Source organism: Chelonoidis abingdonii, chromosome 3, assembly GCF_003597395.2.
Source record: "Chelonoidis abingdonii isolate Lonesome George chromosome 3, CheloAbing_2.0, whole genome shotgun sequence".
NCBI classification, from domain to species: Eukaryota; Metazoa; Chordata; order Testudines; family Testudinidae; genus Chelonoidis; species Chelonoidis abingdonii.
This window is the reverse complement of record NC_133771.1, coordinates 8,285,780-8,313,141: the sequence shown is the minus strand read 5'-3', so window position 1 is coordinate 8,313,141 and position 27,362 is coordinate 8,285,780. Positions and strand designations below refer to the sequence as shown.

The window sequence follows — 27,362 nt, the reverse complement described above, 5'->3', positions numbered from 1 at the left end:
GACTGTATTTTCCTAGTTTGTGAGAATGTCCTGGGGATTGTTACAAGCCTTACTAAAATCAAGATACCATGTCTACTGCTTTCCACTAGGGCAGTTACTCTGTCAAAGAAGAAATTTAACTTTTCCTCTGATTAACAAATGATCGTTCATTTTGTACAGTAACTTGGTTTTACAAAACAACCCCCCTCATTAAACGTATGTTTAATAGGCAAAAGGGCTAGTTCAGATGGCCTGTACATGTTTGTATTGGGAAATAAACCATGGTTCAAGAAAGGAGTACAAATGCATAACTTAGTCCTATATATACTGGCTTGTGTGTTTAAATCTTATTAAAATTGGTTCATAGTTGACAATCTGAACATGTGAAACGTGAGGTCTAGGATACTTCAGCGAATGGTCAATTTATGGCCCACTTATAAATCCTTTGAAAATAAGTGTTTTATAACTGAAACAGCACTACGTGTAGTTGGGTTTAATTTGATCACATAGTGCTGTTCATGATTAAGTTATTTGTAGGCACTGGTGTTGAAATAGTTCTGTGATTTGGGCATATACAATGTAATCAGCACTCTACAAGTCAAATATTTGGTGCTGCAGATGCTCTTTCAGAGGGATCTTTGAAGGACTTCTAATTTTTTAAAGGAGGGATTTGAAAAGAGAAGGTGTTGTCATGTGTAAGAGGCAGTTCGATGTATAAGGAGCAGCATAAAATGTGAAGGTGTTATTTTGGGAAGGAGGCTTGAGAGGAGTATAGAGAGAAGAGTAGGAGCAGGAAGAAATTAAGAGTTGGCAGCTATTGTGTATTCATCAGTAACTGACCCTGTGACCCATAGGCACTTAAAATCTGTTGCTGTGAAAGGCTATGCTGCTTAAACTGCTGGGGTTGTCCTTAATTCCTCTTGAAAAAGTGTTAATGACCTACCTCTACCAGAGACTTACAAGAAGGCGTTGGTGTAACTTCTCAACAAAACACCATTTCTCTACAAGTCCAGCACCTGTTCTCTCTCAGTGCTGCTCAGTAAACATCTGGGGTATAACATTTATACATGAAAAAAGAACAGGAGTACTCGTGGCACCTTAGAGACTAACAAATTTATTTGAGCATAAGCTTTCGTGGGCTACAGCCTACTTCATCAGATGCATGCAGTGGAAAATAGAGTAGGAGGACACACACACACACACACACACACACACACACTATTAATAATTTATTAATATAATTTATATAATTTATAAATAATTTAATTTATAAATATACATTATATAATATTCATATAATTTAAAAATAAATTATAATATAATTTATTTTTTTATAGAAATATTAAATTTAATTTTTATAATATATATATATATTAGAATTTAATATATAAAATTTTTTATATTTTATTTTATATTATTTATATATAATTTATAATTAATATATAAAATAAATTATTTATAAAAAATTATTATATTAAAATAAAATCTAAAAATTAAATTTTTATAATATATAATATAAAATTAATATATTTTAATTTAAATTAAAAAACATGTTGACTGACTTTGTGACCTGCTATCTTTCCTTCCATTCTTTCTGATCTGGCAATGAATGAAAACCTTGACACTGCTTGCTTGGCCTGGGCCATGCGTTTTTTTGTACTGGTAAAACTATTTTGTTTAATGTGAATGTTTTTAATGGAACTAGGTATACAGGTACAACTGCTAGCATGAATGGTTTATTGGTATAAATGGCTATATAACATATTAATTATTCCCCTTCCGTTACATTAGTAAGTTATACTGGTGTGAAAAGCTTTTACTTGTATAAGAGATCTACACTAGGAGGGTTGTACCGCTTTAACATATCCAGTTAGTTAGTAGTGCAACTTTTGTGTGTAGACAAAGCCTTATTTTCCTTCTTAATGATTTTTCAGTGATGTTCTTGTGGTCTACTTTTTTTTTGGTATTGTTCTGCAATTTAGGGCTATGTGCCAGTGTGCTTTTGTATGTGGTTAAGTGATTGCTTTAATTTAAAACTAATTGCTTTATATTTTAGTGAGCATTACAATTACATTACAGATCACTCTGGGCTAAATCATGTATATTAAGGAAATTTTTTCCAAGATATCATTACTTCACCAGTATGGGACTCTAAAGTTTGTAGTATGCTATTTTGAGTTGAGTATTTCAAAAAATTATTCAGATTTGAGAATAGCCACATGGTTAACTGTGGCTAGAGAGACACTAACAGATGCTACTCAGGCAAAGGTTGAAATTAGGAAATTACTTAATTCTAAGGCTACAAGAAGAGGCCAAGGTGGGATGGTGGTAAGTAAATCCATTTATTGGTGTCTGAATATCTGTGACCTCAAAGCAGAATTTTCAAAGCCTTGTGATCCATCCCTAACTTTGAGCAGTCAGCAGCTGAGCTTCCAGTGATCTGCTCTACATCATCCATCCATTTTCGCGCTCATTGTCCCCTATTACAATGACCCTCCACCATTCCTCCCATATTAACTTTCTCAAGGTATTTCCCTCTCTATGCCTAATGTGACCAAAATATGTTCGTTTGTGCCTGTTGATTTCTGATTGGAGAGTCTGCTTCTCTCCAGTAATATTTCTAGCCCAGGCATTTGCCTTTTGTCCATCAAGGAGATGTGTGAGAGTCTTCACCAGCACCACTTTTCAAAAGCTTCAGGTTCTTCTTGTCAGCAGCATTAACTTCCCATGATTGACATCCATAAATAGGTATTGAAAAAGTTAGCCTTTTTACCAGTCGCTCTGTTGCACATTTCAAGATGCCACATTTTTTCCATGCATTACTTAAGAAGGCCATAGCTAAGTGAGCCATCCTAGTCGTCTTCCCATTTCTTTGGAACAGCCTCCTTGGTTGTGGCTTGTGTAGTCATGGCAGAGCACTGGGAGAGAGCTCTCCTAGTGCTCTAAAAACCCGCTCCCACGAGGGGTGTAGCTACTAGTGCTGGTGCACTATCTACACTGGCGGTTTACAGCGCTGAAACTTGTGCTCAGGGAGTTGTTTTTTTCACACCTTTGAGCGAGAAATTGCAGCACTGTAAATTGCCAGTGTAGACAAGCCCTAGAATGACAGCAATGGGAGGGTTTCTTCCATCACTGTAGTTAGTCCACCTCCCGGAGAGGCGGTAGCTTGGTCAATGGAAGAATTCTTACGTCTGCCTAGTATTGTCTACACTGGAGTTTAGTTTGGCATGGCTACGTTTCTGAGGGGTGTGGATTTTCCACTTGCCTGAGAGACGTAGCTATGCCAGTGCAAGTTTTTCAATGTAAACCAGCCCTTAGTAGTTGTAATGGGCCATAAAAAGTCCATGGTTTTTAGTGTCCACGCCGGAGTTGTGAATTTAAGTTCGCAGACTTGTCTTTTTTGAAAGTGTGCAGGTTTCCTTTGAGGATGAGTACTGAAACTGCAGATATGGAGTGAGTGCTTGTGATAAGTGTTCACTCATGGGCGATGGAGTGTTTTTTTTTCTCGTAATGGACTCACACAGGGAAAAGTTGGAGGTTTTTTGAGCCCTTCAGGTTACAAATTAAATGCACATGCATTCTTTATTTTACCATGCATAGACAGGCCTGTGTAGTAGTAGGCACATGAAGTTCGTGTTCTTACATTACCTCATTTCTGGAGGGATAGGTTGTTGAAACAAGAGCAAGCAGCAGGCACCATTATTGATAAATGTTCATATTGAATACAGGATCCATAGCACAGTGCAAATGATGGATTCTTTATTATAGTAGCTAACATCTAAAATTGTTGTTTTGGAGTAACAGGAGGAAATGGAGTCTGTATCTGAAAATGGGTAATCGATTTCAACTAACTGAACCCAAATTAATGTGTAAATATTTACAGGGACAGGTTTTTTCTTCTGAGCTCTGAACTGCTATACTAGTGCTTCTCAGACTTATTTGATTGCACCTCCCTTCTTTGCGTCTGTAGCAGTTTATGCATCCCCTTCTGCCACACAAATACATATACCGATATATGCAGCGGCGGCGCTTCACTAGAATCAGTTTCAGCTTCTTTGTTTTTCACTTGTTTTTTTTTCTGTTGCATGAATGAGCCAACGATCCATTGTAATAAGAGCAAAAGCAAAACTGCGATTGTGGTCAATGCTCACAATTAAATGTGCACACCACATCATAGCGAATGGGATTAAAGTACAGGTGGCAATGACTTTGTATAACGCTTTGCAGACTTAACAGAAATCTGTCAGAATGCACAGTGCCATCTGAGGATCTGATATTTCTGGAGGAATCAACGTTGCTAGTTATTCATTGTGGTGGGTAAAATGTGTGCAGTAAAAAATTTTTTTTTTTCCTCCAAAAGCTTCTCACCAGCCCCCCTGCAAATAGATGCCATGCCCCCCTCCAGGTCCTGTTCCCCGGTTTGAGAACCTCTGTGCTCTACTACCCTTATATGTACCATTAAATGCTTATGAGCCTGCCAAACCTTGCACCCACCACCACCACCAACCACTGCTACCTCCGCACAACTCCTTCTTTAAGGGGCTTACCCTCACGTTCACTCTTAAGCAGACCAGCTTGATTTGAGGGGCAGCTGGCCCTTTGCAATTTCTACCTGATATCTGAAGAATGATCTTGGGCGTAAAAGTATGCAGTTTTATTTAGAGATCTGGGTTATATGCCTGGCTGTGCCACACAGTTTATTTTTATATGATAGTTTCAGGGCCAAATCCTGCTGCCTTTTGAGGGTGTCATATATCTAATTTCAGTAGATCAACTTATGTGGTAAGTTGAAAAGGATTTGGCGCCCACTCTGATGCCATAGTCATGACATCAGAATTCTTTACTCACTCAAATGAATTATGTTAGTCACAAAATAGATTTCTATGTTACGTGATAATGCAGATATCTTGGTAATCAGCAATGAAGGGAAAAATAAAAACAGAAGCTGCGTGGGCACTTTAAAGTGAATTTAATGCACTTGCAGGTTGGGGTAAGCACATTTAATAAACATTGTGTTTGGAGGTAAAGGGACTTATTAAATTATGGCTGCTTTTTAAATGCAAAATAGTTTGCCACAAGTCACTCAGTGTTACTAGATGTCTCTGTGTTCCGTTGGGTTGTAGAGTCCTTGGTGTAGTTTCTAGAATAACTTTCCATGAATGCAAAAAGAACAGGAGTACTTGTCACCTTAGAGACTAAGGTGAGCTATTACCAGCAGAGGAGAGAAAAAAAACTTTTTGTAGTGGTAATCAAAATGGTCCATTTCCAGCAGTTGACAAGAAGGTGTGAGGACAACAGGGGGGAATAAACATGGGGAAATAGTTTTACTTTGTGTAATGACCCATCCACTCCCAGTCTTTATTCAAGCCTAATTTAATGGTGTCCATTTTGCAAATTAATTCCAATTCAGCAGTCTCTCATTGGAGTCTGTTTTTGAAGTTTTTTGTTGTAATATTGCGACTTTTAGGTCTGTAATCGAGTGACCAGGGAGATTGAAGTGTTCTCCAACTGGTTTTTGAATGTTATAATTCTTGATGTCTGATTTGTGTCCATTTATTCTTTTACGTAGAGACTGTCGGTTTGGCCAATGTACATGGCAGAGGGGCATTGCTGGCACATGATGGCATATATCACATTGGTAGATGTGCAGGTGAACGAGCCTCTGATAGTGTGGCTGATGTGATTAGGTCCTATGATGGTGTCCCCTGAATAGATATGTGGACAGAGTTGGCAAATGGGCTTTGTTGCAAGGATAGGTTCCTGGGTTAGTGTTTTTGTTGTGTGTGTGTGGTTGCTGGTGAGTATTTGCTTCAGGTTGGGGGGCTGTCTGTAAGCAAGGACTGGCCTGTCTCCCAAGATCTGTGAGAGTGATGGATCGTCCTTCAGGATAGGTTGTAGATCCTTGATGATGCGCTGGAGAGGTTTTAGTTGGGGGCTGAAGGTGATGGCTAGTGGCGTTCTGTTACTTTCTTTGTTGGGCCTGTCCTGTAGTAGGTGACTTCTGGGTACTCTTCTGGCTCTGTCAATCTGTTTCTTCACTTCAGCAGGTGGGTATTGTAGTTGTAAGAATGCTTGATAGAGATCTTGTAGGTGTTTGTCTCTGTCTGAGGGTTGGAGCAAATGTGATTGTATCGTAGAGCTGGCTGTAGACAATGGATCGTGTGGTGTGGTCTGGATGAAAGCTGGAGGCATGTAGGTAAGTATAGCGGTCAGTAGTTTCCGGTATAGGGTGGTGTTTATGTGACCATCGCTTATTAGCACTGTAGTGTCCAGGAAGTGGATCTCTTGTGTGGACTGGTCCAGGCTGAGGTTGATGGTGGGGATGGAAATTGTTGAAATCATGGTGGAATTCCTCAAGGGCTTCTTTCCATGGGTCCAGATGATGAAGATGTCATCAATGTAGCGCAAGTAGAACAGGGGCGTTAGGGGATGAGAGCTGAGGAAGCGTTGTTCTAAGTCAGCCATAAAATGTTGGCACTGTGGGCCATGCAGGTACCCATAGCAAGTGCTGCTGACTTGAAGGTATACATTGTCCCCAAATGTGAAATAGTTGTGGGTGAGGACAAAGTCACAAAGTTCAGCCACCAGGTTTGCCGTGACATTATCAGGGATACTGTTCCTGACAGCTTGTAGTCCATCTTTGTGTGGAATGTTGGTGTAGAGGGCTTCTACATCCATAGTGGCAGGATGGTGTTTTCTGGAAGATCACCAATGGACTGTAGTTTCCTCAGGAAGTCAGTGGTGTCTCGAAGATAGCTAGGAGTGCTGGTAGTAGGGGACCTGAGGGAGAGTCTACATAGTCAGACATCCTGCTGTCAGGGTGCCAATGCCTGAGATGATGGGGTGTCCAGGATTTCCAGGTTTATGGATCTTGGAATGAAAAGTTGTGTGTCTGCTTAATAAGCCTTGTGCGTGTGTTTGCTAGCAGTTTCTCTTTCGCTTTCTTTTGAATGGCTGTTGCTCTTTATCCTGGACTTGTTTTTCTCATTTCTTTGAAGTGAATTGATGCTCAAACTGATTTCTCTTTCTAGTGTCACTGTAGTGTATTTTAAGGAAGGAAAATGGAGAGTAGTTAGCAAAAACCACTCCCCCCCCCCAAAAAAAACAAAAACAGAAAAAAGAAAAACTGTTTTAGCTAATATGTTTTTTTACCTTCAGTGTGAAAGGGTATAATGTAAAGTGTTTTCAAAAACTATTATCAAGACAGTTAAAATGGGAAACTATTTAAAAAAATCTGTTCTTAAAAATGGTTTCTCACACACTCTCCTCTTTCGCTATTGTATTTATAGGGCTTAATTAAAATAAATCCGTCATGGATAAGAGAGAACGTTCTCATGGATTGGTCTTATTGTTTATTCCCTGTGACCTGTGGAAAATGAGGGGTAGAGATTGAGTTCCCCAGTTTGTAAAGTGAGGCTACAGCCTGGTGTTTCCTGGGAGTATCTAGGGTTCTGAGGCACCTCGGTAGCACCTGGCCTTGGAGTGAGGAAGCCATTGTCTGTGCTTGTCATGGGTCAGCTCCCCAATTTCACTGGCAACACAAATGCTCCCTTTCAGCCAATGCAAGGCTTTTTGCTGTCCCTCTGGAGGTAAGTGACCTCTGAGCGTCCACCTGGAATGTCTAGCCCTATACCACTAGATACTCTCAGTATTCATAGATTCACTTCTCCCAAAGGAACAAGTACACCCCCAGCTTACTAGATGTGGCTCAGTTCACTGCTCTGCTAACCCTTAGCACTTAAGAGCAGTTGACAGTGAAAGCAAATGAAAGTTTATGTAACAAAATGTAGAAATTCAAATGATAGCAAGCAGAAGTACTGGAAACAAAACGGTTACATATTTAAAAATGAAGTCATAACATGCATTTTAGAACCTAAACTTAACTAATTACTGTCCTGTCTTGTAGAGGAAGCTCACTTAAAATCCTTTCGCATATTACAGCCAGGCTTCCATTCATGAAACAAGCCACGCTTTCAGCTTACTTCCTCTGTGGAAAAGATTTAGGGTGCTTCCCTATAATCCCAGTTATACTCCTCAAACCATTCTTTACTGGGAACAGGATGCCCCCCTACTGGCTATCTTTTCCTGCATGCCTCTTGTCTGTTTTGCTGCTCTGACAGTAGATAGGCCTCCATTGTGAAGCAGATAAGATACCATGATCAGCCCAGATACATGACAGATAAGCATCTTTTCCATCTTACTTCACAGAGCGTGTTTATCAGCTTCTGGTGACCTGACATAACTCACATACTTTAAGAACATAATTATTCAATACAGATACATAATTCCTAAACATTATCCGTACATACCACTTTCTCAATTATTATGATGACCGGTGGGTTCTGGGTCTTTGAAGAGACCTCATATGCCACCCTTGGTAAATTTAATATGGTTTGCGTATATCTGACCAGGGGATTCCTGCCATAAATTCTATGACACCGTGCCCTCTGCCAAGAAGGTCAGCATTGAGTCACACCCTGGCTCATTAATAATAATAATAATAATAAATAATTAATAATAAAAAAGAGAAGTTATTTGAATGAAGGGTTTATATAAATGTATTTTACTAGAAATACATCCAGTTACAGGAAGCATACATTAAGCACTATATGCTGATGTCAAAAAACAAACAAAAAATACGCATTTGCTTTTCCTTAGGAGGAGCTGAGAAAGGCATGAAACAGTTCTTTTAAGCACTGTGTCAGTAGGTTGCAGGCTTCTGATGTTGAACAGCGAAAGAAGTAAAAAAACATGGTTGACTGACTTTGTGACCTGCCTAATCTTTCCTTCCATTCTTTCTGACTTGGCAATGAATGAAAAACCTTGGACACTGCTTGCTGAGGGCCTGGGCCAATGCGTTATTTTGTCACTGGTATAATTACTATTTTGTTTAATAGTGATAATGTTTTTAATGGAACTAGGTATTTACAGGTACAACTGCTAGCACTGAAAATGGTTATGTTGGTAATAAATGTGGCCTATATAACAATATAATTTATTCCCCTTTCCGTTACATTAGTAAGTGTATACTGGTGTGAACGCATCCTTTATACTTGATATAAGACGATCTACACTAGGAGGGTTGTAACCGCTTTAAGCATATACCAAGTATTAGTTAGTAGATGCAACTATTTGATGTGTAGACAATACTGCGCCTTATTTTCCTTCTTAATGATTTTTCAGTGATGGTTTCTTGTGGTCTACTTTTTTTTTGGTATTTTCTGCAATTTTAGGCGCTATGTGCCAGTGTGGGCTTTTGTATGTGGTTAAGTGATTGCTTTAATTTAAAACTAATTGGCTTTATATTTTAGTGAGCAGTTATACAAATTACATTACAGATCACTCTGGGCTAAATCATGTATATTAAGGAAATTTTTTTCCAAGATATCATTACTTCACCAGTATGGGACTCTCTAACCCATTGCTTTGAATGACAGTTTGTTGATTTCATGTATTGTGCACTTAGAAACTATAGTAGTTGGTAGTGTATTGAGAGATTGTCAGATTCCTCCAGCATTTCCCTTTTGTTCTCATCCCCACAAAAGTTTTGTGCTGTTGCTTTTGGAGCAGATCATTGCCACTGATGGGTTGGCTAAAGGACATCACTTCTGAGTAAAGTAATCTTTACAATTGTCCCAGAGGCAGAGTACACTGTTTGTGCCAAGACCCAGGCCTGGGATCTTTTCATTGCCATGTGGAGCACTGTCTACATATGAGATTTCATACATGTTTTTAAAAAAATGTTAGTCACATCAATATTTATGGAAATTTGGGATAATTCACAATAAAACTGTAAAGTTGGATTGGTCCTCTGAGGCAGTGGCTCTCAACCTTTCCAGGCTACTATACCCCTTTCAGGAGTGTGATTTGTCTGGTGTACCCCCAAGTTTCACCTCACTTAAAAATTACTTGCTTACGAAATCAAACATAAAAATACAAAAGTGTCACAGCACACTGTTGCTAACAAATTACCTGCTTTCTCATTTTTACCATATAATTACAAAATAAATCAATTGGAATATAAATATTGTACTTACATTTCAATCAAGTATATAGAGCAGTATAAACAAGTCATTGTCTGTATGAACGTTTAGTTTGTACTGACTTTGCTAGTGTTTTTTATGTAGCCTGCTGTAAAAATAGGCAAATATCCAGATTAGTTGATGTACCCCCAGGGGTATGCATACCTCTGGTTGAGAACCACTGCTCTGCGGCATAACAGTACACCAACATGTAAATGTCTACTGACAAAAGGATAACATTGTAATCTTTTTGTCATAACACAAGCTTTATGGCATACTCCAAGAGCTCAAATGTGACGAGGGACTAAGCAGATTACACCATACTGAGACTGATAATTCAGAAAATTTATCTTCAACCAGATAATACTAAAAGCCCACAAAACTGCTCTTCTACATCTGACTTTGAAAAATGAACTAGCAGAAATTAGTCCTCAATAGAAACTAAGTAACTTCAAATTATGCTTGGAATGCATTGCAGTTATTAAGGAATTTAAGTAACAGTGATTTCTTCTGGTTTTGCTAGCTAAACAGTTTTAGGATTTGAACTGCATATAAACTTTCACATTTACTCTGGCTTTTTTGCTTTAAAGAGAATATTTAGTTCTAAAAAGGAAAACTTTGCCAAGCATATGGGGAAAAAAAATCTCCCAAAATGTTCAGTATTAACATGAAGCGATATGTGGGAGGGAGTGTAATCTAGGGTACTGATAGCCAGGATTCTGTGTAATACTATTGTGCCTTAGTTTACCTACATGTAAGGAGGAGGAAAGTTTATAAAAATTGAAACCTAGCAACCCCTTTAAAGCACTTTGCAATCCTCTGAAATATGCTAGGAAATAAGTATTAAATGTGGTAGGCTACAGAAACCTAAAGTGAACAGAGTTTCCTTAATGGACACTTCCTATCTCAGGCATATCTTGCTGCAGTTAGGCCTGGTCTACACTACGCGTTTAAACCAATTTTAGCAGCGTTAAACCAATTTAACGCTGCACCCGTCCACACAACCAGGCCCTTTATATCGATATAAAGGGCTCTTTAAACCGGTTTCTGTACTCCTCCCTGACGAGAGACGAGAGAAGTAGCGCTGAAAATCGGTATTACATATCGTAGTTAGGGTAGTGTGCCGCAAATCGACGTATGGCCCTCGGGCGGATCCCCACAGTGCACACGTGACCACTTTGGACAGCAATCGAACTCAGATGCACTGACCAGGATAAACAGGAAAGCCCCGAGACTTCTGAATTTCCATTTCCTGTTGCCCAGCGTGGGAGCCTGATCAGCAGGGTGCATGCAGTCCAAAGTCCCAAATCCAAAAAGAGCTCCAGCATGGACCGTACGGGAGATACTGGATCTGATCGCTGTATGGGAGACAAATCTGTTCTATCAGCAGCTCCGTTACAGAAGACGAAATGCTAAAGCATTTGAAAAAAATCTCCAGGCTATGATAGACAGAGTCCACAGCACAGTGCTGTGTGACAAGCGTAACGGAAAGCCAAAGAATCAAATGGACGCTCATGGAGGGAGGGGGGACTGAGGACTCCAGCTATCCCACAGTCCCCAGCAGTCTCCGAAAAGCATTTGCATTCTTGGCTGAGCTCCCAATGCCTGTAGGGTCAAAAACATTGTCCGGGTGGTTCAGGGTATATCTCGTCAATTTACTCCCCCTCCCCCCCCTCACCACGTGAAAGAAAAGGGAAAAAAATCATTTCTGACTTTTTTATATGTCACCCTATGTCTACTGCATGCTGCTGGTAGACACGGTGCTGCCGCAATGAACAGCAGCAGCATCCTCTCCCCTCCCCTCCCCAGTGGCAGACGGTACAATAGACTGCCTATCCGTCATCATCATCAGCCGTGAGTGCTCCTGGCTGGCTCAGGTGAGGTCGGCCGGGGGCGCCTGGGTAAAAATAGGAATGACTCCTGGTCATTCCCGGTAGATGGTACAGAACGGCTGGTAACCGTCTTCATCATAGCAACTGGGCTGAGCTCCATCAGCCCCCTCCTTCATGTCTAAGAAAAGATTCTGTACTGCCTGGACTATCATAGCAGCTGGATGCTGGCTCCTCCCCCGCATTTTATGTCCTGCCTGGGACTAAAGCAGCTGGAGCTGCAATTTTATCTCACTAACAAGTTCCCTGCATTCTTTATTACTTCATCACACAAATGGGGGGACACTGCAACGGTAGCCCAGGAAGGTTGGGGAGAGGGAAGCAATGGGCAACGGTTGTGTCTGTTGGGGGGACACCCCTAGAATGGCATCAAGGTCATCATTTCTGCGGGATCTGACAATGGAGCGGCAACTCTGACCTGGTTTCGGCTGATACACTGGTCTCTAGTACACTTGCCCATTCTAGGCAGGACTGACTCTATTTTTAGAATAGCAACATAAAGGAGCGAATGACCCGGGGGGTCATTCCCATTTTTGTCTTGCGCCCCCGGCGACTCAGCGAAGGCCAGCCAGGACACCCATACAGCACAGACGGTACAGAACGACTTTTTGATAACCAATCATCTCATCGCCAATTTACAATGGCACAGCAGACAGTACAGAACAACTGGTAACCGTCTCTGCTACCTTTGCAAAGGCAAAGAATGCTGCTGTGTAGCACTGCAGTACCGCCTCTGTCAGCGGCATCCAGTACACCATATGGTTTGACAGTGACAAAAGGCAAAACGGGCTCCATGGTTGCCATGCTATGGCGTCTGCCAGGGCAATCCAGGGAAAAAGGGCGGCGAAAAATGATTGTCTGCCATTTGCTTTCACGGAGGAAGGAATGAGTGACGACATTTACCCAGAATCACCCGTGACACTGTTTTATGCACCATCATGCATTGGGATCTCAAACCAGAATCCTCCAATGGGCGGGGAAGACTGGCGGGAACTATGGGATTAGCTACGGATAGCTACCCACAGTGCAATGCTCCAGAAATCTACACGCTAGCCTCGGTACAATGGACTGCACACTGCTCCCGAATTAATGTGCTTTGTGTGGCCGCGTTCACTCGACTTGTATGCAATCTGTTACATAAACCAGTTTAGTAAAATGGCTATAATCCGTTAGCGTAAGACAATACCTGAGATGCAGCTAGTTCCTAGACCTTAGAATACCATGAAGGAAACAAGAGGAAAATCATCTTAATGAAATCCTCTTATATATGCTGGCATTAGCCAAAATCTTCTCAGTATAAGCCATATATTTCTTGAGGTAAATGTTTGAATATTGGAGAAATCGTTTAACCTGATCTGTTCCTTGCTTTCCATTTAAGCCCCCCCGCCCGGCCCCCGGGCCCATGGAAACAGAGTCTGCAGCTGGGTGTCTAGACATGAGTTTCGACATTGAGATATGTTCCTCTCTCTGTTGGGACACTTTTTTCTGAACTTCATCTGTTGATTACTCAAGTAAGAAGGCAGATGAACTTAATCTGGTACCAGATGGACCTGAATAAAAAGTCTGCTTGGAGATTGGAGTACCAACCAGCTCATTTTCTCAGCCAGTGCGAGGGCTTCTTTTATACAGGCTGTGCTGCATCCTAGTCCAACACAGTCGCTATCTGACAGTTTTGTGGGGGCATCGCAGTGTGTTCAGTAGGCTCCTGGGATTTTACCTTACCTTCTTTTTTTGTAAGTGGGGTAAGCCCCTCTGTAGTATATGTGATGGTGAATCTAAACTTAAACCCCACAAATTCCATTGTCCCACCCTCAGTGAAGTGCCTGCCAAAAAACAGTTCAGTAAAGTATTGCCACTAATGCTTCTAAAGGTGTAGGATCCATTCTTAATGTCAATAGAAGAAAACTGAATGAACCAAGCTGCAATAATCCTTTAGCATTTGGATTTCTGTTAGGGTGACCCTGAGCTTCTCCCCTAGTACTGCCCAAGAAAACACCTTTGGGCAAGTTCCAAGTTGAAATTCACCTTTCAGCTGAAATGCTTTCTTAGCGTCCACAGGAATCCTTTCCCTTACCTTTGCCCACGTCCTCAACTGGGCTTTATTTTAGTCGTTCCCTCCCTTATTAGCTCTTAAGGTTAGCTATGACTATTGTGTCCTTACCATAGGAAACAAAAAAAAAAAAAAAAGAGCGAGGACAACGGGGCGGGGCGGGCTCGCAGTATCACAGATAATATCACATTAATAATCACGAGATTTAGAAAAAGATTAAAATAGAATCTGAGATAATGAGGAACTGAATTGCACCTCACAAGTTCACGATTGACACATAAACTGGGGAGAGAGGTGGATATGTTGGAAGAAGTAAGGATAGGGTCCAGAATGAAACCATAGACAATGGAAAAGAGATTGGGACAAAAAGCAAATACTAAGATGAAGATTCAAACAAGACGTTGCAGGCCATGCCCTTATGACAAGAAAGAATTCCCAATGCACTGCATACAGCTGGACCGACTATTACGCGCAGTTCTGAGAAGAACGAACTGGGTTACAGTGGAGGAAAGATGGATATGAGTCCACGGGTTCACTTTTGCCAGAAAGGCTCCGGCATATTGGAATAGCCATTGTCGAGTATTGCCAACAGATTTGGGCAGTTTGATTATTCATCTTCTATTTGGCACTCATGAGAGCCACTCTGGCGTTTACATCCAGTTTTGAGCCTCAACATCAGAAGGGCGTGGACAAATTGGAGAGAGAGTCCAGTGGAGGAGCAATGAATCTATTTGGGTGTTGGGGCTGATATTATGAGGAGAGGTTGAAGAAACTGGACTTATTTGTCTTGAGAGGAGTGAGGGAGGATTTAAGATAGCGCTTTACAACTACCTGAGGAGTTCAAAGAGGATGGAAAAGCTAGGCTGTTCTCATATGGAGACAGATGACAGAACAAGGGAGCATGATCTCAAGTTCCAGTGGAGGAAGGTCTGACTTGGCTAATTAGGAAAAACTATTTCACTAGGAGCGTGGATGACGCACTGGGATGGACTACCTAGAGGGGTGTGGAAAATCTCCATCCTTAGAGGTTTTGAAGGCCTGCTTGGACAAAGCCAGGCTGGGATGATTTAGCTGGGTTGGTCCTGCTTGCAGTAGGGAGTTGGACTAGGATGACTTCCTGAAGTCTCTTCCACTTAATCTTCTATGGATTCGTGGCCTTTGCTTTGCCTTTTTCCTAGGCCTTTCTTCAAGATAGGTGGACCTATCGTACCCTGACTTAGTCTTCTGCTTAATAAAGTGGTTATCCACAGGTCCAGAGACTTACAGGAAGACCAAGCTGCTGTTTGGGAATGCAGAGCAAAGGTTAGCAACATCTAGGTTCATGCTGAAGACTTGAGACGGCCTTGCCCAGTGTAAATCAACTCATTCCACAAAAGTTTTTTTTTTTCTGAAAAAGGGAAATTTACTCAAGATGGCCTTCATAAACAGCCACCGTGTGTTCCCTGTATAACTTCTCAAGCCATTGCAGACTCAGTGGCACAGGCTTAGCTTGATATAGATTTGGCTTCGTGGCACTTATGCAAGTAGTCATAGATTCCCTTTTCTTGCCCTGGAGCACCACACAACTTATTTTCTGTCTTCCTAGATATAGCTATTTATAAGGTATTCTGTTGACAGAGACCACTGAGAGCATCCACGTGACTGAAAAGGAGTCTTGTAGAAAGTCAGAGAGGCTAATTTTAACCAGGTCCTGACATACTTCCCTTGAGGTAGGAGTGGTGGATTAGGTGTTGGAAAGATTGATAGTAGGAATTTCTTGTAATTTATGTGGGCTTTTTCTCCATTTTATGTTTGTCATATGATTTGCTCTTCTCCCCCCGCCTCCCTATCTTGACTCACTAATTGTTACTGTAGCTTAACTTTGGAACAACTTTTACCAATTGCCCAAATGACTAAATTGTCTGATCTCATACATTTAAGCACTTTGATACCTTGGTGTCACTAAGCAGCAGCAACAGGTTGGAAACTGAGCCACTTGTAGTCTGAATGTTGCATTCAGCACTGGTTTAGGAAGTGGCCTAAAGAAAAAACAAAAGGAATGTGATTCTAAGATGTTGCCAAAATGAGCAAAAATAACTTTTAAAATGTCAATGCTGATGTCAGGTTAAGTAGGTGTAAACATTAAATATGATTTAATTTTCTGAGATTAGTGATTTTAATGAATAGGAATAAGAAATGCAGGAATCTAATCTCATAGGCATATACTCTGACCTCCAATGTTGGAAACTAGGGTCTCTTTTGATTTGATACTTAGTGTGCTAAATATCTGTGTAACCTGCCTTCTCTCATTTCTAGTGAGAGTAGGTGCATGTAGGTCAAGAATCATGTATGATGCAAAGGTTTTAGGTTCAAAATAAATGATTATGCAGGGCTGCGTGTCTTTTATCATTCTCAAATTCCATACAGATTCCCATACCTACAGTAAATAAAACTAGTAATAAACAAAACTGTCTGGTATAACAGTATATTTAACATAAACGGGTATGGAGTTCTTGAATTTAGTTAATTAAAGATAAAGAATTTGTGTAGCATTGTCAGGGTTTCTTTCCCCACTCTGAACTTTAGGGTACAAATGTGGGGACCTGCATGGGCACTTCTAAGCCTAATTACTAGCTTAGATCTGGTATACACTGCCACCACCCAGAATTCCAGTGTCTAGGGCACTCTCTCCCCCTCAAAACTTGGTCTCCTCCCTGGGTTGCCTTGAGGGACTTTACCAATTCCCTGATGAACACAGATCCAAACCCCTTGGATCTTAAAACAAGGAGAAATTTACCATCCCCCCTCCTTTCCCCCACCAATCCCTGGTGAGTCCAGATCCAATCCCCTTGGATCTTAAAACAAGGGAAAAACCAATAATTCATTAAAAGAAGTAGCTTTAATAAAAAGAAAATAGATAAGAGTGAAAATTATCTCCTGTAAAATCAAGATGGAAAAATGCTACAGGGTACTATACGATTCTATAGGGCCGCAAGGAAACACCCTTAAGCCTTATGTTTCAAAGTTACAGCAAACAGAGTTAAAATCCTTCCAGCAAAAAGAAACATTACAAGTTGAAAAAAAACGTAAGACTAACACGACCGTGTGCCTGGCTAATTACGTACAAGTTCTGGAACCATGAGAGACCTAGATTCAGAAAGATGGAGAGCCTGGATGACGTCTGGTCCCTCTAGTCCCGAAGAGCGAAACAAATGAACAAACAAAAAGCACAAACAAAAGACTCCTCACACCAAGATTGAAAGTATGCGTTGTCTCCCGTATTGTCCTCTGGTCAGGTGTCAGCCAGGTGTTACTTGCAGATGCTCCTTAACCCTTTACAGGTAAGCATTAACGCTTAAACTATCTGTTTATGACAAGCATAATTCACCAAAGCTGCTATACTACTTCTAAAAGTCACTGCCCGATGCGAGAGGCAGTACTAATACCTGAAAAGTAAATGTGAAAAAACTTTGCTTATCAGTTTGAGACAACCCGAACTATCTTAGAACATTTCACTGTTTTATGTATAAGCCAGTAGCAGCTGATCACCATTCTGTTGCGGCAAGTTTCTGAATCCCACTGCATTGAAGTCGATAATTATGTGGATTTCAGGGTTTTTTTGCTCACTGTATGGTCTTATGACTGGCGCTCCAACCTCATTTATGCAAATGATTCAGCCCATCTAATGCAAGAAAGACAAACTCTTTTAGTCTTTATTCACTGCAGAGCTAGCCTGTGTGTCTGGAGCATCCCCATAGCAAAGCCCTACCCATGTTATTGTATCCTTGCAGTTTCTGCACTTGACCGGGAGAGTTTGGGGGCATAACCAATGATTGTTTGTGCTGAGACGCTGTTGGTTTTTTCTCCAGTCGATTATGTTAGTTGCAGGAGAACATGTTGGTCCTCCAGGAGGAAGGGCACTGGAGGACTATCAGCACCAGAGTGATTTTTTTTTGTTTTTGTTTTGCCTGTCTCTTCACTGCAAAATATCTGGTCCAGCCATAGCTGAAGTGGAGCTTATGTTCTAACCTATCCCCCCAGCTGAGTAAGCTAGCCCAGGCTTAAAGCACTCCAAACCTGGTTCAGATGTTTTCTATGTGCATGGTGAAGGGAGGGAGACGGGGATTGGTCGGGGGAGGTTGTGCTGAAACCTGCGTAAGAGCCCGAGTAAACATGTAATGTAAGCAGTGGTGAGCTGGAGCTGGTTCCCACAGGTTCCCAAGAACCAGTTGCTAAAATTAGACCTCTGTGGAGAACGCGGTGTTTAAAGGGCCAAGGCGGAGTGAGTAAAGAACTCCGGTCCGTGGGCCAGACCATCTTGTTTCTCCAGGAGTCCCAGCTGGGAGGCTGAGGCTCCCCTGGCCCTTCCCAGCTTGGCACCAGCTGGGCACTCAGCTGAGCTCAGGAGTCGTCCTGCTGCCGCTTTTTGAGCGGCCCGGCAAGGTGTGTGGGGGGGTCCTGCTGCAAGCTCCAGGCTGGCCAGAGGGGAAGGGGCAAGTGGGGCAATTGCCCGGGCCCTGCAGGGCCCCTGACCCCATGAGAATGTCTCTCGGGCCTCCCCTGTTTCCCCCACTCCGAAGAGCCGCAGCATGGCCAGCAGCTGGCAGCTCAGCTGAGCTCTGGGCTGCCGGTGAGGTAAGGGGCTGCAAGCTCCCGGGCCGGGGGGTGGGGGGGGACAAATGGGGCAATTTTCCCCTGGCCCCACGAGGATGTCTCCCCAGGCCTCCTGCAGAGCTGCAACATGGCCAGCAGCTGGGCAGCTCAGCTGAGCTCCTGAATCGTCTTGCTGCTTTGAGGTGCTGCAGGTAAGGCGGGAGGGGGCTGCAAGCTCTAGGGTTGCTGGGGGGCAAGTGGGGAATTTGCCCAGGCCCTGCAGTGGACCCGGCCCCATGGGCATGTCTCTCCCTGCCCCAGCCCCTTCCCCGCTCCCCCCCTTGAATCAGAACTTTTTATAGGGAACCAGTTGTTAAGATTTTCGCAGCTCATCACTGAATGTAGGCCTATCCTTGCATATGGTTCACCAACATTGCAACTGATACTATCTACAAATTTAGCTGTGAAACTTGTTTAACTGCTCTTATGTCTCTTCCTGCTCTGCTGGCATGTGTACTCTGCTACTAGCGGCAATAGATATCTTGAAGCTACACACCACAAACAATATTTAATTTAAAACAGAGATATAGAGATATGGGTTTATAGCTGTATAGATTTCTCTGTGGTATATTGTGGCGTGACGCAGTATAATGCAAGAATGCAAAGCAAGCTTGTAAATGAATAGGCTACTTCAAATAGTAAATTGTGTCTTATGAGTGGAACCGACATGGAAGGAGCACAGAAGAGGTCCAGTCATGAGGACAATCTGGAAGTGAGGATAGGGAATTCAGTGAGTGTACTAAAACAAAGTGGAGTGCCCAGCCGCAGGAAAGTATGGCAGCGTGCACAGAGGGGCATAGAAAAACTAAAAATGTGTTGGGTTGTGTTTTTTTTTTCTTTTTCAGGGAAATAATTCCATAAGTTCTGGTAACTGCAGAAACAGCTCAAACTATGCTCGAAAGCAATGACTCCCCTTTCAAGAGTCTGATTTGTCTTGTGTTACTCCCAAGTTTTACCTCACTTAAAAACTACTTGCTTATAAAATCAGACATAGAAATACAAGTGTCCCAGCACACTATTACTGAAAAATTGCTGATTTTCTCATTTTACCATATAATTATAAAATACATCAATGGGAGTATAAATATTGTACTTACATTTCAGCGTATAGTATATAGAGTAGAATAGACAAGTCATTGACTTCATGAAATTTTAGCTTGTACTCACTTGCTAGTGCTTTTTATGTAGCCTGTTGTAAAACTAGACAAATATCTAGGGGAGTTGATGTGCCCCCTGGAAGACCACTGCATACTGTCAGGGGTAAATGTACCCCTGGTTGAGAACCACTGCTCTAGAGGTCTGAAGTCCACAGAGCCAGGGCTAAAATTATGGCTCCAAACTTTGGGGATTTTTTTCTAGATGCCTTTGTATACTCTGAATGCAGTATACTATGTTCCTATGAGCCGTTCTCAGTAGGTAGTGAAATATGCTTTTTGTTCTTTGATTTAGGTCTTCTCTTTATGTACAGCCAGATTAACAGTAAACGGAGGCTACAAACATAACAGGATATAATGTGCATATGCATATCTCTGAAGAGAACAAGGTTGCTTATTTAGTATCAAGCCTTTAGTCCATATTAAGTTTGATGTTTTATGCAGCCTATTGTAATCCCGAATCTGAAAACTACAAATGTGGTGTATGACTTCTGAGATTATATCCTTTATTGCTTCTTTAATCCAAACACTGAACAATATGTGCTCCAGCAAGGCCTGAAAGTTTAAGTACCATGTGATAACACAATCCTGCCTGGAAATTCAAGACAGGATAAAACAAACATAAATGCTTCTGGGTTTACAGTAGAGTCATTTCTTCTCATAAATTCAAACTCAGTTTCAGATTTGCAAAGAGAGTGAGAAGTTTTGGGTGGCCCCCTTTAGAAAACCATTATGCCTTTAGTGTAAATAAGAGTTCCTACAGAAGCCTATGAGGAACCTCCAGTAAAATAGCATACACATTTTAGAGGCCAGAGAGCAGAACTGTAAATGTGCTTTGTTTACTTTTGGGCATTCCAAAATCTGATGTGAGGATCCTAGAGGATCACTCCCCATAATTTTATGCCCTCTCTCTGGTCTTGAATTCGTTTGTCCTTTATCAGGCTCCCCTATCTCTGACCAACTGAAGAGTGATATAGGGTGACAAGTGCCACTATCTACCCTGGGTCTGATCATGCTTCCTGTGATGAACTCTGTATCTAACCTTTGATTTTTGTTTGGCAGACAGTGTTACTGCTCTCTTGCGTTATCATCTTGTTTTTGGTGCATATTCTACTGTAGCAGGAGTGAGTAATTCTCTTGACTTGAACATGCGCCAACCTGCCAGAAGGGTCACACTCTGACTCTGCTCCTGACCAAAGGCTGCTGTCATTGCTGATTGGTCAGAACAAATGCTAATATTTGATCTGAACCAGAGCCAGATAGAAAAGTTTTTCTCCATGATGGACTGATAAATAAACCTTCATTCTTTGAGGCAGACCCAGTGACACAAAAATAACCATGAATCTAAATTAGCTTCTCAGCCCAAATTGACCAGTAAAAATATATATCTTATTCTCATCTCATTACCCTTCCCTTCCCTGCCAAAAGAAATAAATGTGATGTGTCAGAACAGCTTTCTGATTTCATTTGTATGGTTCTGGAGATAAGGAGACTGGCTGTTTCCAAAGTTGTGTATTTTCTATACTTCTCAAGTCTTCTGTATGGTGGGTTGTGGGTGGGGGTAGAGTCCTTAAATTGATGCCAGCCTACATATTTACGTTTTTTAATCTGATGGTCTTATTTACTGTATTGAATAATATGGTAGGATGTTTTCTGAATTGACTAACCTTCTTGAAAACATTTATACCATCATTTCTCCCCTGGAGAAAAGTGCCAAGAAGAGTCACTCTGGATCTTGCTGTTGTGTATAAAGCCCTTAACCTAGGTCTGAGACACTCAGGAGAGTGCTCCTTTTCTCCACTCACCCTTTCAAGGCAACCTAGATTGGCTAGGTTGTTGATGGATTGTTGAGACTGAGATCAGAACTGGATATGGGTAAAAGCTACCTTTGGTTCATGGACAGAGGCTGTGGGCTTGGCTACACTTGAGAGTTACAGCGCTGGTGGTGGCTTTACAGCGCTGTAACTTACTCTCCGTCCACACTGGCAAGGCACATACAGTGTTGTATCTCCCTGGCTACAGCGCTGCATGTACTCCACCTCGACGAGAGGAATAAAGAGAACAGTGCTGCTGCTGTTGCAGCGCTGGGGTGCCAGTGTTAACGATGATTAATTAATCTTACTATGATGTAACTGACCCCTGGAACTTCCCATAATGCTTTTAGGTAAAGATAACACTCTTTGTTTTGTTGTGATGCTTCTTTGTTTTGTTGTGAACTCGGGGCCGGGACCTGCTTATCTAAAAAACAAACACAGCTACTGTTTGCAGTGAATGAGCAGAGGCAGACGGGGATCCCTTTGGAATGTCCGCAACTAGTGTTTGAGGAGAGAAGCAGCACGGCGGGGGAGGGTCCGTTTCGGAGCAGCTGCTTATCTGGTCTTTGAGGAAAAAAACAAGAAGACTGTTTGCATTTAGTGAATGAGAGAGGGGTGGGAGAGGGGTTGGAACTTGCAAGGCAGGGAGCTGACAGTGTTAGCTCCAAAAATCCACTCTCCTGTCTCTCTCCACGCTCCCTGTCAACTCCATCCAACCCCCCTCTTTTGAAAGCACGTTGCAGCCACTTGAACGCTGGGATAGCTGCCCATAATGCGCCACTCCCAACACTGCTGCAAATGTGGCCACACTGCAGTGCTGGTAGCTGTCAGTGTGGCCACACTGCAGCACTTTCCCTATACAGCCGTACGAAGAAGCTGTACTCCAATGCTGTACAGCTGCAAGTGTAGCCAACCCTGTGTCTGTACTTAAATCCGTACAGCACTTCAGTGTAGACCCTCACTACAGTGATGGAGGGGTTCTCCTTGTCACTGTAGTTAATCCACCTCCCTGAAAGGCAGTAGCTAGGTAGTAGTGCTGTCTACTTTGCGAATGTATGTCAAAATAGTTGTGTCTTTCGAGTGTGGATTTTTCACACACTTGAGAGACATAGCTATGTAATATATGTTTTCAGTGTAGACCAGTCCAGAGTCTGTGCAATTCCTTCTTAGTCTTGTCTGGTAGACTTCATTTGCCAACTATTTTCACAGCTTACTAAAAGGCACTTCTGTGTTGGGTATTTATAACTAAGGCCCTACCAATTTCATGACTGTGAAAAACATGTCACAGACCATGAAATAAGTCCTTTCCTGTGAAATCTGATCTCCCATGATTCTGGAGACTCCTAGCTGCTAGTCCGGGCTGGGCTGAGAGGGACAGGACTTGTTCTTCTCCTGAACGGTCTCTCTTGATGGGAGATCAAACATACCTCCAGAGGCAGCACAAACATGAGGGTGGTAGACCCTCATTTCTGTGCTGCAGCAGCCCTGGAGCTGGCTTGGGGCTCCTGCCGCCCCCCACCCCACCCACCACGGCTCCTGCGTGGCTCTAGGGCGCCTGGTCATGGAGCTTCTGACCCCTGCGACTCCAGAGTCCCTATGTGCTAATCCACCACTGGCTGGGGCTAGCAACTAGGAGTCCCTGGCTGGGGTGCTCACAGCTACAACAGGCAGATCGGCTTCACATCCATCTCTGCAAGCCTCCTGCCGCCGCAGGAACCTTCAGGGCTGCTGCGCAGCTGTGAAGGCATCTCAGAACTGAGGTGGCAACCCCATCAATCCTCTATAACAGCTTTGTGACTTTCCCCTCCCTCCCCCCGTGATCAACTTTTGGGTTGGACCCCAATGGTTACAGCATCGTGATATTCAGATCTAAGTAGCTGAAATAGTGAAAATGACAAAAATTTATAACCCTCCGAATGTGAAATTGACCAAAATGACCTTGAATTTGGTAAGGCCCTACTTGTGACCATATTGTCCCCATCCCTATTTGTACTATCATAGTGCCTACTAGCCCTAGTTATTCACAAGCACCCTCATTTGTGTAGATATGTCCTGAGAGACTTCTCCCCCATTTGTTGGTATGGTTGGCTTTCTTTTTGAATTAAGCTTAGTTTAATTTGAATTTTTTTTTTTTTAAAGTTAAATCACTGTGGAAAATATCCAGATGCTGCTTTTGGAAAGGGTGCTTCATAAGCTTTAGTTCCTATATTTGAAAAGTGATTTTTTGAACTTGAAGCTGAAAGGGGAGTTATGGGGAAAGTTGAAGTTCTAGTTAACATGTAATCTTCAATTTCATATTTAATTGGTTGTTATTATAATTAACTGTATTTTTGTCTGTTTTTTCTTACATGTGCCCCTTCTCATTTGTCCCCTGATGATGATTCCTCTGGGAACTGAAGGAGCCAGCCAAAGGTAAGTTTTTGGTTTCACTATAAACCAGTGTTGTGAAAAGCTGTGGTATATTACTTGTTCAGCCTTCAAATATCCAAATATTTACTATCTTTTAAAAAGTGCAAGTTGATCAGCTGTTGTTTCTCAAAAGAAAAACAAAAAAACTCCAAACCACACATTCTCAAAGAATCTCCTTGCTGCAGAAGACCATTGCATATGTCTAGCAAAAAATGAGTCTCAGAACAAGTGAGAGCATAGTTGCGTATTAGGCATTGAGGACTGTGAAATGAATGGGCTGCTTGTTTTAAAGCATTTTCTGGTCTCTGCATTAGAGCAAAACTCATTGCTGCTGATTTAATGTTCCTCATTTTTTGCATTTTATATGCAGATGCCTCTATCTCCTTTTCCCACCTTTAAAATGTAGTTTATTGGCATGTTTATATAGTCATGAACTTATTGTTTTAAACACTTGTAAATGGGATTGATAGAATAAAACCATATAAAAATTACAGTAAAAGTAAATTAGCTTGAATTTGATTAAGCACAAAAATAGAAAGCAAATAAAGTGTATACGTCAGCTAACCATCGCTAACAAAAATAAGGATAAATTTTTTTTGGTTTGTTTTGACTGTAGTTTTTTATAAAATGTCTGTTGGTTTGTTTTACTACAGGTGTTTGCTTACGATCACTGTTTCTGGTCTTTGGACGAATCTGTAAAAGAAAAATATGCAGGTAATATTTACTGTAGTTTTGTGATTGCACTCTGTTTACATGACAGCAATGAAAAGGAAAGTATCTAACTTCTGTTCCCGGAAAGATAATGCAGCAAATAATTAAGAAATCAGTTTGCAACACCTAGAAGATAATGAGGTGATAAGACGAGTCAGCATGGATTTGTCAAGAAACAAATCATGTCCAACCAATCTGTTAGCTTTCTTTGACAGGGTAAAAGCTTTGTGGATGAGGGGAAGCGTTAGATGTGGTATAGCTTGACTTTAGTGAGGCTTTTGATACTGTCTTGCATGACCTTCTTCATAAACAAACTAGGGAAATAATAGATAGAGCTACTGGTATGAGAGTGCATAACTGTTGGAAATTGTTCCAAGAGAGTAGTTATCATTGGTCACAGTCATGCTGGAGGGGCATAATGAGTGGGGTCCCTCAGGGATCGGTTCCGGGTCCCAGTTCTATTCAATATCTTATCAAATGATTTAAAAATAATGACAGAGAGAGTACACTTTTAAAATTTGGGACGATACCAAACTGAGAGGAGTTGCAAGTGCTTTGAGAATAGGATTTAAAATTCAAAATGATCTGGACAAACTGGAAGTGTAAACTGAATCAGAAGTATGGCTGAAATTCATAAGGACAAATGCAAAGTATTCCACTTAGGAAGCGCAATCAGTTGCACACATACAAAATGGGAAATGACTGCCTAGGAAGGAAGTACTGTGGAAAGGGATTGGGGCTCATAGTGGATCATAAGCTACATATGAGTCAACAGTGTAACGTTGTCGCAAAAAAAAGCAAACCTCATTCTGGGATTTATTAGCTGGAGTATTGAAGCAAGACATGAGAAGTAATTCTTCTGCTTTACTCTGCGCTGATTAGGCCTCAACTGGAGCGTTGTGTCTAGTTCTCAGTGCCACATTTCAAGAAAGATGTGGACAAATTGGAGAAAAGTCAGAGAAGTGCAATAAAAAATGATTAAAGGTCTAGAAAACATGACCTATGAAGGAAGACTGAAAAAATTGGGTTTGTTAGTCTGGAGAAGAAATGACTAAGAGGGACAGGATAATAGTTTCAAGTACATAAAAGATTGTTATAAGGAGGAGGGAGAAAAATTGATTCTTAACTCTGAGAACTGGGCAAAGAGCAATGGACTTAAATTTCTGCAAGGGCGGTTTAGGTTGGACATTAGGAAAAGCTTCCTAATTGTCAGGGTGGTTAAGACTGGAATTAATTGCCTAGAGAGGTTGTGGAATCTCCATCATTGGGATTTTTAAGAGGCAGGTTGGACAAACATCTGTCAGAGATGGTCTAGATAATACTTAGTCCGCGCCTTGAGTGCAGCGACTGGGCTAGATGATCTCTCAAGGTCCCTTCCACTTCTGTTGAATGCTATATAATTAAATCCTGTATTTGAATAAAGAGAAAGACCATTAGCATGGAAAACCTTTTTCTCTATGTGGTTACCCATTTAAGAGAGAGGCAAGTCTTAAACTGCTACCTAATTCTTCTTCTTTCTAGTTAACATAATATTCTAGAGTAATGGCAGCAATAACATGATTACAATCTATAATACAGTATAGGTAATTGATTGAATGTAACTATTTGCCGTTTTGAATTCATACGATATCTCCTTAAAATTACTTAATTCCGATATATGACTTAAAAAGATTTTCTAATTTCCTATTTCTGTCCCATAATCGCAGGCCATCAATGCCAAAGTTCACCCTTTGTAGTAAAGCTTGCCCCCACTCAGCGCAGTTCAGTAACACACGAGTTAATTTCACTGTAGTACCATATTCGGATTGGGACCTATTCTTTATGTGGTTACGGTTTGCAGTGGTTAAAGTCCTATCCGCTTCACACTGAAGTCAGTGCGAGTTTTTATTGATCTGAATGGAAGCAAGACTGCGGCCTTGTACTTCCCAAACATTAGGCCCAGTCCTACAGTATCAGTGCCGTATGTGAAGAAAAGCCCTTAGATGCTTTTTGAAAATTTACCCATAGTCCTGTAGTCAGGCAAATTCCTATTAAGTTCAATGGAACTTCTGTGTTGATGAAGAGCAGGAACCTTAAATTTTATAGCAGTTAACAATATTAACTTATATTCTCATGGACTGCTTTTTGGTCACATTGAGTGAAGTAAATTTTCAGAGAAGGGGAAACTTTTGAGGGAAGCGTTCTGAATATTTGATGTATGATTTAAATGTCTTGCCATCTGCCTGGGTGTTGCATAATATTCAGATGGGGTACATTCCGTTGACAGGTTACAATGATTGTGGATGGGGGTTAAAGCAGTAATATGATACATCTCGAATTAGGTAAGGTTTTGATAACTGTCTCACACGACCCTTCTCTCGTAACACTAGGCGCAATGCGTAGCATAGGTGGACAAGTGATGCAAATTGTACTGGAGAAGTTCCTTAGGGGCGTATCATAGTAAGCTGGAAGAGCTTATCGAGTGGGGGGCATCTCAGGGATCTGTCCCTGGTTCCAGTTCTATTTCAAATTCACAACAATGATTTGGATAATGGCATCGAGAGTACTTACAAAAGTTTGCACATGATACCAAGCGGGGAGGGGGTTGCAAAATAATTTTGGAATAGGATTAGACTTCAAAATGATCTTGACAAATTGGAGAAATGGTCTGAAAAATATAATGGATGATTCAGTAAGGACAGATGCAAAGTACTGCACTTATG

General features: G+C 41.5%; 1 protein-coding gene across 1 annotated transcript in view; it reads left to right on the top strand.

Moving 5' to 3' along the window:
• LOC116828912 (kinesin-like protein KIF13B) overlaps window positions 1-27,362 on the top strand; it is a 101,166-nt gene that overhangs the window by 67,889 nt on the left and 5,915 nt on the right. The window contains exons 3-4 of the mRNA XM_075063592.1: window positions 23,940-23,952; window positions 24,603-24,663. Coding sequence (XP_074919693.1) covers window positions 23,940-23,952; window positions 24,603-24,663 — 74 coding nt within the window. The remainder of the gene's footprint in view (window positions 1-23,939; window positions 23,953-24,602; window positions 24,664-27,362) is intronic.